Here is a 19,004-nt window from a genome sequence, read left to right as displayed (position 1 = left end):
CAAGTCTCAATCCTCTCTATCTAGTTCTCTGCTCTGTGGTCTTCTGTGCTGGCTTTACCTTCAGATGAACTTCTCCCTTTCTAGTGACAATAAGCTCACCAGTAACCCCAGGTATATATTTTCTAAATTAAAAGAGAGTTCATCTGTCTTAATACTAATAGCAAAAACCCTCAACTTAATCCTATTGGTCCAGCTTCAATCAAATGCCTATCACTATAGTCAAATGGATAAAATCAACCATGTGCCTATACTTGAAATAGAAAGGGAGAGAGAGGGCACTTTCATCTGAATGCCATACACCACGGTTAACAAACTATGGCCCACAAGTTTTCCAGTAAAGTTTTACTGGAACATAGTCATGCTTATTTGTTCATGTATTGACCATAACTGCTTTCATGCTATAATAGCAGAATTGAGTAATTACAACAGAGATCATATAGTCTGTAAAATGTATTTACTATCTGACCCTTTAAGAAAAAGTTTGCTGAGCCCTCGCATGGACCAGAAATGGTAAGGAGTAGCTCTCAAAAGAAAAACTCAGGAGATAGATATACATATATAATATATATAATGGTGGCCAGGAAAAACCAATACTACTACTACAAGATAATCTGGTTACAAAACTGGTTATTTCCCATATAACTAAGTAACTAAGTAGTTGAATTGATCAGGTACATTTTGGAAGACATATAAAAAATAATACAGTAAAACTGTTTTGCAAGTATAATTCAATCCAGAAACACACTTGGAATCCAAAGCATTTGTATATCAAAGCAAATTTCCCCATAAGAAATAATGGAAACTGAGATGATTCATTACATAACCTAAAAATGTTCATATAAAAGTGGTCATAATACTGTAATATAATACAAAATGATAAAGAAAATACAAAATATAAAGAAAAGTAAACAAATTAACCTGCACTTACCTTTGAAAACTTTCCTGGCTGGTATGAGGGAGACAAGAAAGAAGGGTTATTGTATAAAATGACTTTAATTATCACTAATGGAACCACTGCTATCTATTGATTCAATGGAATTTTTTTTCTTTTTATGCAAAGTTAACAAGGAACCTATCCAATGACAGTTACTTTTATCTCCTTTTGAGGATTTCATGGAAATGTGACATTGCATCGTCATGAAATAGTCATCGCTTGCATTGTTACAGCATTATTGGGTGGTGCTTTGCTACAAAATTTTGCACTGTTTCCCACATTTCACACCTCCCTAATATCATTTGAGGTGAGGGATTCCTCTGCCTTTTGCTCCTCCTCCTCTGCAGATAAGATGAAAACTTAGACCTCTTAGAAAATCTTGCAATTTCAGCCACTCATATACCTCTTGTATTTCTCACTTTTCCTTCTTAGCTTCCACTGTAATCATCTCCTTCTTCTTAACATCTTTCTTTTCAACCATTTTTGCATGAGGAACATTGTCAACATCACACAGATGTTGACTACAGTACAGTATTAATAAACTCTTGTCATATGCTGTATTTAACTGGCAATAAGGCAGCATAGGAAAGGTTTTAAACCTTCAGGCAGCCTGACCTAGACTGAAGCAAAGCATTCCTAAGCTTACTCTTGTATGGAAAAGCAAAGGACTGTCCACAGGTACTTTGAAGTGATGAAAAATACACTAGTGCTAGTTGTGAAACTTTCCAACATTCTGAAAAATCACTGATTTCTGACAAACACCACAGCCTGAGACCAGCATTCAAGCATGGGAGATGATCACCCACCATCCCACAGCAAGAGAGAGAGAGAGAAAGAGACAGAGAGACAGAGACAGAGAGAGAGAGAGAGAGAGAGAGAGAAGGATTGGCTCAGTTGTGATCATGTGATGTTTGGCATTACCTACTTCTTGTATTGCAAGACATCGTTTGTTTATCAAGTTAAAATGTATTAGAAAAGTTTGATCTTCTTGTGGAATATTCACAGAACAAGGTTTTACTGTATTTAATTTTTTGAAATTATTGTCTAAAGTGAACTTAATTAGTGACACAATAACCATATATACATGGAAGGATGCTTAACTTTCTTTTTTTTTTTTTCAAGGTAGGCTATAGAGATAGAGAAACACTTGAATTCAATTCCTTCAAAGTGGCATTAAAGCATACAAGTTAACAAACCCAAGGAAAGAAGGAAAGAAATTTCGTGACTGATAATGGCCAAGAGGAGGTTGGCTAAGACACTACAAAGTGTCAATACCTTTCCAGGACGGAAGGTCGTAACAGGGCTGCCGGAGAGAGCTCTAGCTGGGTCCCTGCTTCCTCGGCCAGGACCACTTTGCCCTCTTCTCCTCCCCTCAAAGGAGCATGTGGAGAAGGGCCCCTCGAAGTCCTGCCTGCGGAGGCCCCTGCCGGCCCTGAGGCCACTTCTGGTCCTGGGAACACCATCCTGGGCAGCTCCCTGAGCACTAGAGGGGCCACATCCCCAAATCCTCAGAAGGAAGAAGCCGATGGCCACCAGGCCGCCTCTTGGAGGAGTGGGCCCACGGGCCTAGAATTTGATTTGTTTGACAATGCCGCCAGCGGAAGGGAACCGGAGAAGGGACCCGGCCTTAAACCTCCCTTTAGGATACCAGAGTCTGAGGAGGAAAAGGCACCTGAGGAGGCAGGGGAGGGGCCCGTTCCCCTCCCCGGGGGTCTTACAACCTGGATTGGAGCAAGCTGGATGACCCAAACTTTAACCCGTTCGAAAGTGGAGGAGGGACCCAGCCCCCAGCGTGCCCCCAGAGCAGGCCCGCAGCGCCCGTGGCCAAGCGGCCGCCTGCTGGTCTGGAGGCCACAGGGCGCTGCCCCCCAAGCCAGCAGGTGCCTTCGGCCTCGGGGAGTGACGTACTCGTGGCACAGACCGCGGCAGGGACCCCGGGCACAGCGGGCAAGGAGGGAGCTACGGCCACGCCGCTGTGCCAGCGCCGCCCCCTCCTGTGCCCGGGCCGGACCCCCCCTCGCACCTGGATGAGGAGCACTTCCGACACCCAGCTGAGGTTCTAGGCACAGGGGATGACGTGGATTATCTGGAGCAGTTCGGGAGTTCTTCGGTTAAGGAGTCAGCCTGAGGAAACAGTCCTTGTACCCCACGTTTGACCCACTCCTGAAGGACAGCCCTCAGAGACCTGGGCCCATGGCCCCGGACACCTGCAGCGCACAGGACGTGGCCACGCCGTCCTCAGGAAGCCCTCGGAGAGAAAGCTGCTGGAGCCGGACTTCCGGGGAGGCCCAGAAACAGAAAGAGCTCGAAAAAGCCGAAATCCAGAAGATTCTGAAGGAAAAAACCAGCTGACTGCAGACCTGAGCTCGGCGGAAAAGTCTTTCTCTGACCTGTTCAAGCGATTCGAGAATCGGAAGGAGGTGATCGAGGGGTACCGCACGAATGAAGAGTCGCTGAAGTGTGTGGAGGATTATATCGCAAGAACTGAAAAGGAAGGCCAGAGGTACCAGGCCCTGAAGGCCCACGCGGAGGAGAAACTCCAGCTGGCCAACGAGGAGATCGCCCAGGTGCGCAGCAAGGCCCAAGCAGAGGCCCTGGCCTTCCAGGCCAGCCTGAGGAAGGAGCAGATGCGCATCCAGTCCCTGGAGGAGACCGTTGAGCAAAAGACTAAGGAAAACGAGGAACTGACCCGAATCTGTGAGGACCTCATCTCCAAGATGGAGAAGATCTGACGAGGAGGCCCCTCTCCAACACCCCACCCCGTCTGTCTGTCTGTCTGTCTGTCTGTCGTCTGTCTGATTGTGTGTGAAAGGTTTCATGTTCCTTCTTTTTTCTTAACCTTAGCTCGGTTTTAAACTAGATTGCTTTAACAAGAAGACTAAATAAAGTTTTCTTTCAGTTCGAAAAAAAAAATGGCTTAGACATATGATAGACACTGTTGTAGGTACTTTATGTAATTTTTCACTCACTTAGTCCTGAGCATCAACTCTGTGAGGTGCATACTATTATCACCATTTTATAGATGAAGCTTAAAGAGGCCAAGGAGCTTGCATTGGCTATAAAAGTTACAGTGGTAGAACTAGCACGTGAATCCACGCTCCCTCTCAATGACATAGGTGACTCTGTCTTCTCTGGAAAAAACAAAAACTTAACTCATGGTGAGGTTAACAGAGCATGAATCAATCCAGTGTTGATTATTCTGCTGGTATGCTCTGTTATCAATCCATGGCTGTGGTCAAGCATCCAAAGAATCTTGAGCTGTCAGATATTATACAAAAGTCTCTCTAACAGATGTTATCCTCGGGAACAAATTCTCATTTTGTATGGCATGCCAGAAGGATCTGAGTGTTTATATGAGTCACCTGGCTCATAATTTAGTAGTAGCCTAAACCAATGGATAGAGGACTCAACTGATAGGCTAGAGAACTGGATTCTTTTCCTGACTTTGCCAGGTACATGCTACACAAATGTAAAATCCAACTATTATTTTTGACAAGTGGATGAAACTTCATAAACTTCTGACATATGTTGTAAACACTTACACAGAAAAGAAATCTGGGTACTTATGGAAAGCATTATGTGTTTCAATGCATCACAGCACAATTTTAGAAAAACAGAACAAATGAGAGTTGTAGAAAATTGAATAACTTCTTTAGAGCTAAAGGGAAATTTCAAATGTCTGATCACTATTTTGGTGATTTAAAAAAAATTTATTATGGAAATTTTCAAACTTATACAAAAGTAGAAAATCATTATGTCACATACCCTATCCTATCCTAGCTCAAATATTTATCAATATTTGTCTAATCTCATTTTATCTACTCTTAATAATGATCAATGCCCCACTGGATGATGTTAACAAGAACTTCAGACATGATACCACTTCATCCATAATTTTTTCAAAATGTATTTTTAAAAATAATAACTCTTTTGAAAAGCATAATCATAGTAGCATTAATATATCTGAAAAAATTAATGATAAATTGTTAATGTCACTAAGCAGCCATATATTGTTCAATTGTCCCTGATTAAGTCAGATGCATGTATTTCATATATCTATACATGTGATTTGTCCTAGAAAATATTTCATATTCAGGACTTTGCTGAATGCATCTCCATGCTGTTACTTAACAAATTCCTTTTTGCTTTGTATTTCCTATAAAATTGGTAATAGATCTAAAAGCTTGATCAGATTTAGGTCTAATTATTTTTTGGCAATAATAAATTATAAAAATCATGTGTTTTGTCTCCTTACTGCATCTTATTAGGAGTCACATTATCTGATTGTCTCTCTTCTCATGTTAAAAGATTGATTAATTCGTTCAGATGTTATCAACCTGACTCATCCACTAAAGTGTGGGATCACTTTTATGGGAGCATATAAACTTCCAAGAAACAAGCTGACACAGTTTCAAAAAGGAACAATATTTTTTTAAAAAAGACTACCTGCCTACTGTAAACTAGCTATGCTGGTTTACAGTCTTCAGACATGGGACTTACTCACAAATATTCTAAGATGAGGGGTGAAAAAACAACAACAACAACAACGAAAACCCCTAAAGTCCAATACTGTGAATAGTGTAGGCAACTTCTCTGGAATACTCTTTTTATAATAATTGTGAAAAAAATGAAGTTCAGTGCCAGCACTTTCTCCATTAGCAAGTCCTTCTATGTTTCCAATGTTCTCCCCCATTATTTCACCAAAGAAAAGTTGCTAATTTTATTTATTTATAAAACTAGTACTATGCCAGACCAACAGCCTTCTTTTAATAGTGTGACAGGCCACTTACAATATTTAGTTTCCCTTGTAAAAGAATCCAAGGGACCAGTTATTCTACTGGCCTCAATTGCTTTCTACATCAGGTAGTCTGTTGAAAGCCTTTCTGAAACACAGGCATTATGCTGGGCTGTGACAAAACAGGCACAATTCTGCCCTCATAAAGTGTTTTACAGAATATACATATTAAATAAGAAATTAAATAAAGAATTAGAATGTGCAAGGTGTTGCTAAGAAAATAGAGAGTGCTATGTTAATACACCATGGAAATCTCTGCTACAATTTTGGGTGTCAGGGAGATTTTCTGGGAAATCTAATTCCTGGAAGAAGAGTGGAACTGTGGATCTGGTACTATTAAATAATTTTCCAACTCCAAGTGAGTCTCCAAGTTCTTGAGCAATTGCTCTATTAATATTATCATCTGCCATGGCCCAAATATTCAAACCCAGAAGATGTCCTATATATCACATAAGAAACCCCCACACCCTCTATGTTTGTTTGTTGTTTTTCACATAAAATTTATTATAAACAATGCCTATGTCAGGGCATCAATCCCTGTCATAAACTCCAAAATGACATTCTGGTTTCTCTGATAGCTTTTTCTCAAAAAGGCTAACTTCATTTTTAACAATAATTTGTAAGCAATTAGTAAGTGCTGTGCACTGTAGATACCAAAGATCAAGAAAACACTGTAGACATGGATTGTGTTGGAAGATCTTCTATACAATCTTTTGAAAAGCCTATGAGAATGTAATAGAAAATATAGAACCGGTAACAGTAAATGTAGGTAGAATCTTGATTTGTTGCAGACTTTCAGTTTAACAAAATAATGGCTAAGAGCAAGTAAAAGAACTAACTTCTAATTTCAGCTCTATTACTTAAAAGCTCTATGAGCTTGAGGCAGTTACATAATATCTATCTATGCCCCACTTCTTCTGACAAGGATAATAATAGCCTCTCCAAAGAGTTCTAATGAGGCTTGGATGAGATGATGTATACAAAGACTCAGTATCATGGCAGGAACATGGGCAACTATTACTAAATATTAGCTATTGTATTACTAATAAATGTGGACCAATAGATTTTTTAAACCCTGAAGGCCAGGTCTAATACTGAGTGAAAGCAGTGTTTCATATCTGGTCTAATACTAAACAGCATTTTTTTCAGTTCATTGAATAACTCTAACTCTCATGTGGGGGCACCTGGGTGGCTTAGTCGGTTAAGTGTCCGACTTTCGCTTGGGTCATGATCTCACGGTTCGTGGGTTCGAGCCCCGCGTCTGGCTCTGTGCTGACTGCCAGCTCAGAGCCTGGAGCCTGTTTCGTAGTCTGTGACTCCCTCTCTCTCTGACCCTCCCCTGCTCACACTTTCTCTCTCTCCTAGAAATAAATAAAACATTAAAAAAAAAATCTCTCATGTGTATTTATAATGATGTTGGGCAATTAACCTCTTTGAGCCTCATTTCCTCATTAAAACGTTGATTGAATATCTACTTTAAAGGATACATAGATCTAATAGTTCAGAAATCAACCCACACATATATACTCAATTGATTTTTTACAAAAAGGTAAAGGTAATTCAGTAGGGAGAAGTTTGTGAACAAATGATGCTGGAAAAAATTGGATGTACATAGGTAAAAAAAAACCAAAACAGTATATCAACCCATTTTTCACACTATATAAAAAATAAACTCAAAATACATTATAGTTTAAATTTTCTTTTAGAAAAGTTTTCTTTTAGAAAAATACATAGGAGAAAAATATTGTGATCTTAGGTAAGGCAAAAATTTCTTACATACAACACCAAAAGTACAATCCATATAAGAAAATATTTTATATTGGATTTCACAAAAAAATAAAAAGTCTGCTCTATTAAATACATGTTAATAGAAGGATAAGAAAGCCCAATGCTAGGAGAAAATTTTTGCAAATCAAATGTCTGATAAAAGACTTGTATTCAGCCTATAAAAAGAAATCTCAAAACTTATTAAGAAAATGAACACCCAAAACAAAAGATGGGCAGATGATTCAAGAAGAGAGTTCAGTGAAAAATGTATAAAGATGTCAAATAAACACATGACAAGCACATGAAAAGATGTTCAAAATGATTAGCCATTAGGAAATGCAAATTGAAACCACAATGAGATAGTATTACATACCTCTTAGAATGTCTAAAATCAAAACAATACAAAGTACTGACAGGGATGTGAAATAACTAGAACTCTCATACATTGCTGGTGAGACTACAAAATGGTGCAGTCATTTTGGAAAAGTTTGGTAGTTTGCTATTTGGTTAATCAAACATACATTTACCATATAGTCCAGGAATCTCATTTCAAGATACTTACCTTACAGAAACAAAACATTATGTTCACACAAAAATCTATACATGAACAGTTCTAGTAACTTTATTCACAATTGCCAAAAACTTGAATACAACCCAAATGTCCTCTGCACATGCACACATACACACACAATGGGATATTACTCAGCCATTAAAAAAGAATGACATCTTGCCATTTGCAATGCTGTGGATGGAGCTAGAGTATCATGCTAGGCGAAATAAGTCAGTCAGAGAAAGACAAACACCATATGATTTCACTCATATGTGAAATTTAAGAAACAAATGATCATAGGGGAAAAAAGAGAGGCAAATCAAGAAACAGACTCTTAAACATAGAGAACAAACTGATGGCTACCAGAGGGAAGGTGGGTGGGGGGAAGGGTTAAATAGGTAATGGGGATTAAGTAGTGTACTTGTGATGAGCACAGAGTGTTGTGTGGAAATGTTGAATCACTAAATTGTACACCTGAGACTGTAAGAGCTTATCCAAATGAATAGAACTATATGCCACATAGACTAAATTTGTATATGTATACTTATATATATATATACATATATATTTAAATAGATCATATAAAAATAAAATAATTAAATAAAAGAACTCTAGATTCTTAAACAACAACAACAAAAAGGTTTTTAGTGGTGGAGTTCTATGGTAGCTATATTATTAGTACTAGTATTTATGTTGGAAAAGCCTGTCAAAATTACTAATATTACCCCAAAGTATTTTATTTTAGGTAATTAATATAATACTCAAGCCAGAAAACAAGCAAAAATCAACTTTATAGGGTCGTACAAAGATTAAATGAGAAGATGTATGCACTATTCCCTCATTATACTGCTCTATTCAACAAGAATAGACACTAGGCTCCCAGTAAATGGCAGTTATTATTATTTTCATTGTAATTGCTAAAAGGTATTTCATCTCATTCTTAGAACCTTTTATTAATTTTATAATAAACTCCTAAATGGAAAGGATGGTTAATGTAGATACAATCCAGTTCTAAAAAGGCTGAGGGAGTTCAAACTATGGACTAAAATCAACTGGCAGAAATTTACTTAAAACAAATGGAAGAATCTACATATTTTCATAAATGAACTGATCAAATGCTTGGTAGAAGTAACTTATCCAGCAGTTAATATGAGAAAGAGAAATAAATTTTTGCTGAGAATTATCTCAATGCGACTTAACAGTGTAGCCTTTTTGCCAAAGGAAAATACAGGCTGCATTATATGAAATGTAGTAATCTATTCAAAGGAAAGATGGTCCATCGCCTTCCATTCTCACCTGGAAAATGTTTTCCACCTCTGGACATCACACTTAAGGAGGGACACTCACAAACTGGACAGGTCACCCAGATGAGTGTAACCAAAGTCAAACCTTGTCATATAAAAAAGAATTGACGGATCTGGTGGTGCTCTGTCTGAATAATCAATGGGGGCAATGTCCACTCCTACCCAAGGCACAATATTTGTCTCACTTAAAAATTCCATAGCCAACTTATTAGTTTGATCTCAAATTGTTTCTTGAGACATCCATTTAGACTCTCAAACTAATTTATGTCAAATTCCAGTGCAATTCTGCAATTGACTTCTACGTGCTTGTTCAATTTTTCCCATCAACATTAAAACATTCTCAAATCTCTCCTATTTAAAACAGTACATCTCCAACTATGCTTTTCCTTTCATTGAAAAACTGCTTATATTCTTTCTTCCCACGCCATCCTAAATCTAACCCTCCTCACCTCATTAAAACAATATTGTCTAAAGTCATCAATGAAATCCATGTTGCCATCCATAGCTGACACATGATATTCATTTCTTTACAAATGATCTCTAGGCAGCACTCAACATCTCATTCTTCATGCAACATTCTCCACCCATGGTTTCTGTGATACCCATTCTCTTCGTAGCCCTCCTGTCCTTTTCTCAGTCTTCTCTGGCTGATGGATGGCTCCCCAAATCCATCCTCCAGTTCTTTAAGCAGAAATCAAGCTTTAGCTGGGGACATGGCCACTAAAACCTCCCTTATGGCTATGTCTTTGCCTAAGTCATGCAAACGAGATGTGTGCAATTTTCATGTCACTTTCTTAAAAGGAAACTCTGACCTCTACTCTCTTTCCCCTTCTGTGAATGAACAACTGGTGAAGAGCTCAGATAGCACACCCGAAGGATTGGTGGGACTACAGTCTGTAGGCCCTGGGTCCATGAATGAGCTCATGGAGTACAGCAGATTATTTATCCTGATTGCCTGCTCCTCTCTGACAGCTTATACAAAGAAATTCACCTCTATCTTGTTTTAAGCATCGGGGTTTTTTTTTGTTTGTTTTTGTTTTTGTTTTTTTTTTTTGATCATTCTTCACAGTCTGTTTACTTACACCTAATTAAAAAAAATACTGATATTTAATAGTAGGGTTTTGCTGGAAAAAAACCCTGAAAATATGTGGCATTCACTTAGATGTTAGTAAGTCAGTGCTAACAGACACACACACACACACACACACACATTTTGTAGGCTTGGAAGCTAGTAATCCTCTTTATACCATGGTGAAAATTTTGTGTAAAACTGTCATCTGGCCTAACTTGGATGGGATACTACATTCCCACAGAACGTATATCATGAGGGCAAACAGTTAGAAATAGCCAGAACGTAAGTGTATGCTGACTGCACCTTGATATTTTTAAATAAGATACTCTAAGAGAGGTATGAACTGATGACTGTTTAAAGGCAGCTCTTTTAAGGGAGACCCCCTATGCCTGAAACTATATTAACTAGTAGCCATTAACTTGGAGCCTTGTCAAGTTGGAAAAGACAACTACTACTCACAAAAGAGCAGAAAATAAGACTCTAGGCCTCTTTCAGTCTTCCTCATTAAAACATTTAGGTTCTCTACACAAGCCTGATGGTGTCAAGGTAGCCATTCAATGCTGTATCCACAACATGGTATCAATTCTGTTCATTTCATGCTCTCTCCACTGTCCCACCCCAGTCTTTATTATCATCATCACTTGCCAAGATGATTAAGTGAGCCTTAAAATGGGATTTCCTGCTCCACACTTCCCATTCAGTGCTTGGCATCACAGGCACAGTGATATTTTAAATAAATCATGCTATATCTATTTAAAAGATCATAGCTTTTCAAGTATATTAGAGAAAAAGACCAAAAAAATTTTTTTAACCCAAGTTAGTTAACAGATAGAATAATAATGGTTTCAGGAGTAGAAATCAGTGATTCATCACTTATGTATAACACTCAGTGCTCACTCCAATCAGTGCCCTCCTTAATGCCCATCATCCATTTAGCCCATCTCTCCCCACCTCCCCACTCCCAGCAACCCTCAGTTTGTTTTCTATAGTTAAGATCCTCTTATGGTTTGCTTCCTCTTCTGTTTTTTTTTTCCCTTCCTCCACACTCATCTGTTTTCTTTCTCAAATTCCACATATAAGTGAAATCATATGATATTTGGCTTTCTCTGACATACTTTGCTAAGGATAATACATCCTAGTTCCATCCACATTGTTCTAAATGGCAATATTTCATTCTTTTTGATCACTAATACCTGCATACATACATACATACATATATGTATATATATCATATGTCTGATAGCCATCTGGATGTCTTCTTTGGAAAAGTGTCTATTCATAACTTTTGCCCATTTCTTCACTGGATTATTTGTTTTTTGGGTGTTGAGTTCGATAAGTTCTTTATAGATTTTGGATACTAACCCTTTATATGTCATTTGTAAGTATCTTCTCCCATTCTGTTGGTTGTCCTTTAGTTTTGCTGATTGTTTCCTTCACTGTGTAGAAGCTTTTTATCTTGATGAAGTCCCAATAGTTCATTTTTGCTTTTGTTTCCTTTGCCTCCAGAGACATGTCAAGTAAGAAGTTGCTGCAACCCAGGCCAAAGAGGTTGTTGCCTGTTTTCTTCTCTAGGATTTTGACTGCTTTCTGTCTTACATTTAGGTCTTTCATCCACTCTTAGTTTATTTTTGTGTATGGTATAAGAAAGTGGTCCAGGTTCATTCTTCTGCATGTTGTTGTCCAGTTTTCCCAACACCATTTGCTGAAGAGACTCTCTTTATTCCATCGGATATTCTTTCCTGCTTTGTCAAAGATTAGTTGGCCATTCATTTATGGTTCCATTTCTGGGTTCTCTATTCTATTCCATTAATCTAAGTGTCTGGTTTTGTGCCAGTACCATGCTGTCTTGATGATTACAGCTTTCGAATACATCTTGAGGTCTGGGATTATGCGGCCTCCAGCTTTAGTTTTCTTTTTCAGGATTGCTTTAGCTATTCAGGGTCTTTTCTGGTTCCATACAAATTTTAGGATTGTTTGTTTTAGCTCTGTGAAGAATACTGGTGTTATTTTGACAGGGATTACATTGAATATGTAGTTTGCTTTGGGTAGTATTGACATTTTAACAATATTTGTTCTTTCAATCCAGGGGCATGGAATGTTTTTCCCTTTATTGTGTGTCTTCTTCAATTTCTTTCATAAGCTTTCTATAGTTTTCAGTGTACCTCTTTGGTTAGGTTTATAACTAGGTATTTTATGGTTTTCAGTACAATTGTAAACGAGACTGATTCCTTGATTTCTTTCTGCTGTTTCATTATTGGTGTATAGAATGCAACCAATTTCTGTACATTGATTTTATATCCTGCGACTTTGCTGAATTCATGTATCAGTTTTAGCAGTCTTTTGGTGGAGTCTTTGGAATTTTCCACATACAGTATCATGTTTCTACAAAGAGTGAAAATTTGACTTTCCTCTTGGAGATCTGGATGTCTTTTATTTCATTTTGTTGTCTGATTGCTGAATCTGGGACTTTCAACATTATGTTGAATAACAGTGGTGAAAGTGGACATCCCTGTCAGATTCCTGACATTAGGGGTAAGCTCTCAGTTTTTCACCATTAAGGATGATACAGGTGGTGTGTCTTTCATATTTAGCCTTATAACCTTGAGGTATGATCCTTCTATCCCTATTTTCTTGAGGGTTTTTATCAAGAAAGGATACTGTATTTTGCTTAATTCCTTTTCCTACATCTATTGAGAGGATCATGTGGTTTTTATTCTTGATTGATAGATTGGCAGATATTGAACCAACCCTACAGCTCAGGAATAAATTCCATTTGATCGTGGTGAATAAATCTTTTAATGTATTGTTGGATTCAGTTGGCTAGTATCTAGCATCCATGTTTATTGGGGAAATTGGTTGGTAATTCTCCTTTTTAGTGGGGTCTTTGTTTTTGGAATCAAGGTAATGCTGGCCTCATAGAATTAGTTTGGAAGTTTACCCTCTGTTTCTATTTTTCACACAGCTTCAAAAGAATAAGTGTTAAAAAAAAAAAAAAAAGAATAAGTGTTAAGTCTTCTTTAAATGGTTGATAGAATTCCCCTGGAAATCTATCCAGCCATGGACTCTTGTTTGTTGGGAAATTTTTGATTCCTGATTCAATTTCTTTGCTGGTTATGGGTCTGTTCAAATATTCTATTTCTTCCTGTTTCAGTTTTGGTAGTTTATATGTTTCCAGGAATTTGTCCATTTCTTCCAAACTGCCCAATTTGTTGGCATATCATTGCATATAATATCTTTTTATTATTATTTGTATTTTTGCAGTCTTGGTTGTGATCGCTCCTCTTTCTGTCATGATTTTATTTGTTTGGGTCCTCTCCTTTTTCTTTTTGATCAATCTGGTTAGGGGGTTATCAAATTTGTTAATTCTTTCATAGAACCAGCTACTGGTTTTGTTGATCTGATCTATGTTTTTTTTAAATGTCAATATCATTGATTTCTGTTCAAATCTTTATTATTTCCTTTCTTCAGCTGGTTTGCAGCTTTAGTTGCTGTTCTTTTTCCAGCTCTTTTATGTATATGATTAGGTTGTGTATTTAAGACAATTCTTCCTTCCTTAAAAAGGCCTGGATTGCTATACACTTCCCTCTTAATGAACACCTTTGCTGCATCCCAGAGGTTTTGGGGGTCATATTTTTATTTTCATTGGCTTCCATGTACTTTTAAATTTCTTCTTTATTTTTTAAAAAAAGAAATTTAATGTTTTACTTATTTCTGAGAGAGAGAGACAGAATGGGCAGGGGAGGGTCAGAAAGAGAGTGAGACACAGAGAAGCAGGCTCTAGGCTCTGAGCTGTCAGCACAGAGCCTGATGTGGGGCTCAAACCCACGAACCGTGAGATCATGACCTGAGCTGAAGTCAGACGCTTAACCAACTGAGCACCCAGGCACCCATGTCTCACACTTTTTCAGAATCATGTTCCTTTTCCTTAATGTACTTATTTGCCACCAAACTATTGACTCCATGTGAGAAAGGACCATGTTTTGTATTTGTTTGTTTTATACCCAGGTGACTAACCATGATAATCGATGTAAAGCTTGGTACAGAGTGGATTCTCAAGAAACAATTTTTGAGTAAAATAGTAATGAAACAAAGTAACATTTTCCTAAATATTTGGATTGAACTAATAATACGAGAAGTATTGTAAGACCTTGTCAAGATCTACAGCAGGCACTTAAAATGTACCATATCACAGTTCCTGGGCCTCACTGATTTTAATGCAGTTTTGGTGAAAGTTCCATGCATCTTTGCTGGACCATGGAAAGCCATATCTGGGCTTATACTGAGAGGGCAGTGAGTTATATATAATTCAAGTATATATAACTTGACTTGAAGCAGATTTAGTTAACCTCTCCCTCACTGCAGTTTCCTGAGTTAATGTCCCAAATAAACTACTTGCACCCAATTCTTAATCTCAAGATTTTTTTCCAGGGGAACTAAGAAAACATCCATGTGTTCACAATATCTTTGAAACAAAACAGAAGGTAATCTGGGAGTATCTATTAAAACAAAACATTGGACATAGCATTCTCAATCTTAGGTATCCATCTGACAGAAATAAGAGCATTCGTATGTAGGATATATGTGTAAGAATTCTTGTGTAAAATTATTTAAAATCACAAAACCTGGAAACAACTTGAAAATGCAACAAAGGAGAATGTTTGAAAAAAATATATCCATAATATTGAATGTCATACACTATTTAAATATAATAAGTTAGATCTGAATTCATTGACAAGGAAAGAAATTATCAGGAGATATGTAAAACCTTATCCCATTTTTTCTAAAAGGAAGGTAAATTTCACTTGTGTGTGTGTGTTTCTGTAAGCAGATAAAAATATGGGAGCATAAATATCAAAGAGTTTACACCAGATATCTTAGAAGAACAGGATTATAGGTTAGAAAGAGTGATTTTCCTCCTTTTAACATCTTTTTTTTTTACTTACACAAATGATACATAGTATTTGTGTAGTAAAGAAATATTTTTAAAGTGAAGACAAAATTTAAAACAAAAAATTAAGACACATAAAGTAATAATTATATAAGTAAAAATTACTCAAATATCTGATTTCTAAGAATAGAATTAAAGAAAAACTGGGAGACATTCCACATATATTGAACATAGATCAGGAATGAATATTATCTTCAAAAGTTAGAATAGAGAGATGTCAAAAATGATTATTAAGGTTTTGTACTTATTAAAGTATATCAATATAGCTTCTCAAGTGAAAAGAAATAGGGAGAAGATCTAAATGATAGCAATAATAATTATGTTTGAAAAATTATACTTATTAGGAAGAGATCTTGAAAATAAAGATCTTTAAACCTTTATATGAATAAAAATAAAGGGATTCAAATGAAGAAAGAAATGAAAAGAAAAAGAGCTTATATTGTCTATACTGAATATTTTTGACATTGGTAGTAGATTGCATTTTGTGACTTGCATTTTGACAAGAGCATCACTGTCATCTGCAGCAGTGGCTGCTCCAGTCCTTAGGCCACCTGGGGCCACATTCTTTCAGTCTTGCCTCCTGGCCAGGCTTTGCAGCTTTGGCTCTCATTTCACACCTACACTTGTACTCTCTTATGGTTTCCTATACTTCCAGATCTGGAACTTTGCCTCTCATACATGCATGTGCAACTCTGACGTGCAGAAGAATTGGCCCCCTGTGGTCAGTATTTACTTATTTATACAAAAGAAAATACTGAATGGATAGATCAGAAACGAAAATTGTTATCTCTATGGGGTGAGGTTAGAGAAACATAGTAAAACATTTAGAAGTGACAGTTTCATGAACATTATTTTATATATAGACTTCTGAGCCATATAAATTTTACACAATTAAAACATAAATTGGTTTTTTAAGCTTATTTCTTTATTTATTTTAAAAGAGAGAGAGTATGGAACAGGCAGAGAGAGGGAAAGAGAATCCCAAACAAGCTCTGCACTGTCAGTGTGAAGCCTGATGCAAAGCTCCAACTCAGGAACTGTGAGATCATAACCTGAGCTTAAGTCGGATGCTTCACCAACTGAGACACCCAGGCACCCCTGAAATCATAAATTTAAATTTAAATTAAAAAAAAAAAACAAAATTGGAAGCAACTGTTCATATACTTAAATGAATACTTTCATCATGCAGAAAAATATTATTCTAAGTGACTTTTGAGTACAATATTTTGGCTATACCTACCCACTACTGAGTGGGATATAGTCTAAAAAACAAAACAAAACAAAACAGCCACTCACAGAGAAATCTTTAACTTAATTTAGTACAATATTGGATTATATATATATTTTTTTAATTTTAGTGAGAGAGAGCATGCACAACTGGGGGAGAGGGACAGAGGCAAACAGAGAATCTTAAGCAGGCTCTAGCTCAGTACAGAGTCTGACAGGGTCTCAATCCCACCACCCTGAGATCATGACGTGAGCCAAAATTAAGAGTTGGATGCTCAACTGACTGAGCCACCCAGGTGTACATTATAAACCTTTTTATGATATATAAAAAATAATTAAATAAATATGTTAATGCTATTAGGTACCAACACTTTCTGCATAAATATTATGTATGTATATAATAATCCAAAAAGTTAAAAAACATTAGAATATTAAAATTAAAATGGAAATGGAAATATTAATTGGAATTCAATACATACCACTCACACATACCCATGTTTGTGCACACATACATACATGAACTATGCCACTGAGAAGCCATGCAATTAATAACATTCCTATAACGATGAACGTTTACAGCCCAGATCTGGATCCTGGGCTCCTTGAAAGAATGGCCGGTTTCAGATCTAGGACAAGGAAAGTACAAGATGAGCCTAAGATATTTTATTATGCCAGAAGGCAAGGAAGTGTTCAAAAAGTAATAGAACATTTAGATATGGTTTGAAAGCAAAATGGTTCTTCAAGAAAAGGTATTTGGGGACAAGTGAAAAAATATGAATATAGACTGGATATTATTGTTACTTTGCTAATGATATCATCCATATGTAGGAGAATGCTTAAATATATGCTGAAATAGTCAGAGACACAATGTTATAATGCATATGGCTTATTTTCAAATGATTTAGAAAATATATCATATATACATATACAGACAAAGCAAATATGGCAAAAAATAATAATCACAGTTATTGAAGGTGAATGGTGGGCACAATGATCATTGTTCTAGTCTTCCAACTTTTCAGTATATTTAGCATTTATATATTTAAAAGGTGGGAAAAATTATGTCAAAGCATATCTAATAGAGCAAAGAACAGGAACTGGAGCTCACATTTCTCATAAGGTCCATTTCAATCCTGACTCTATAGTAACAGAAAAGGAGATTGTGAGTAGTGGTTATAGAGAATAAAAGAAAAATGGAGGGATTAAAAAACAGCTTCCTATAAGCCAATATCATAACAGCTTGCTCATTAGATTAGTGTGATTACTTCTTTATTAGGCCTTATTTGAGCTGTCATCTGGTATCAATTAGGTCAGTTATAGACTGTCAGGTCTACCGGAGGGAAATGGAGCAAGGTCCATCATGGCGTGAGGATGGCATAATTAAAGCAATGGAAATAATGGCTACTCTTCATTTAACTCTCATCCAATCAACCAAACCCATATTGGCCTTCCACTCATGTTGAATGCTAAAGATGTGGAAGGAGGGAAAAGATACTGCCAAAACAGAGTTTTTAAAATCTCATTTCAATCATAAAACAAAATCAAATCATTAGTGAGGTGATGAGTTACAACTCAAATATACTGAAATATCGTTGTAAAGACTAAATATAATTCATTTATAAATATGATCCTTAATGACTTAAACCTATACATATGAGTATATTTTATACATCATTGTACACACTCATACATATACACACATCCACACACAACACGTCCCCCAAAAAAGAGGGAAGGATAAAGATGAGTGTGAATAGTTTACTAGAATGCGAAAATTCTGTATAGGTAGTCTATAATTAAAGAAAGAACACTTTAGGAAGACATGAATTGAAGACATAGTGTCCTGGAGTCTTGAAGAATCTAAGCAAAATCTCAAGACCAAAATTGTGGTGTTTTGAAAAATTTTCCAAAGTAATTTTAAATCAGGTTGACTTTATTCAGTCTTAGCTCAGTTGCAAAGGTAACAGAGGAATCATGGAAGATACAGAAATACAATTTAGTCTAAACATTAAAATATTAGAAAATAGCAGGAGTGGGATGACTGGGTGGCTCAGTTGGTTAAGTGTCTGACTTCAGATCAGGTCATGATCTCATGATCTTCATGAGTTCAAGCCTCGCATCGGGCTCTGTGTTGACAGCTTGGAGCCTAGAGCCTGCTTCAGATTCTGTGTCTCCCTCTCTCTCTGCCCCTTCCCCGCTTGCACTGTTTCTCTCTCTCTCTCTCTCTCAAAAATAAATAAACATTTAAAAAAGTTAAGAAAATAGCAGAAGTAAGTAATAATTATTCCAAAAAACTGAACTATGGTGAAATTCTATTTACATACCCCTGATAGATAATGAAGTATTTGGACCGATAGTTATCATTTATGACATACATGATTACCAATTTGTTTTTTTTTGTTTTTTT

At 36.7% G+C, this 19,004-nt stretch overlaps 1 protein-coding gene across 1 annotated transcript; it reads left to right on the top strand.

The window, feature by feature from the left end:
• Positions 1-496: 496 nt before the first annotated feature.
• On the top strand, positions 497-3,761 carry LOC120222736 (transforming acidic coiled-coil-containing protein 3-like). The gene is given in 6 exon segments (XM_039220680.1): positions 497-510; positions 2,218-2,633; positions 2,636-2,884; positions 2,887-3,054; positions 3,057-3,275; positions 3,278-3,761. Coding segments are annotated over 6 exon segments (1,455 nt in total). The 3' UTR covers positions 3,667-3,761.
• The last annotated feature ends 15,243 nt before the right edge of the window (positions 3,762-19,004 follow it).

The sequence above is a fragment of the Hyaena hyaena genome, unplaced genomic scaffold, assembly GCF_003009895.1.
Source record: "Hyaena hyaena isolate Hyena2069 unplaced genomic scaffold, ASM300989v1 scaffold_902, whole genome shotgun sequence".
Taxonomy (NCBI): domain Eukaryota; kingdom Metazoa; phylum Chordata; class Mammalia; order Carnivora; family Hyaenidae; genus Hyaena; species Hyaena hyaena.
The sequence above is the reverse complement of the archived record's forward strand: the minus strand, read 5'-3'. Positions and strand labels throughout refer to the sequence as shown.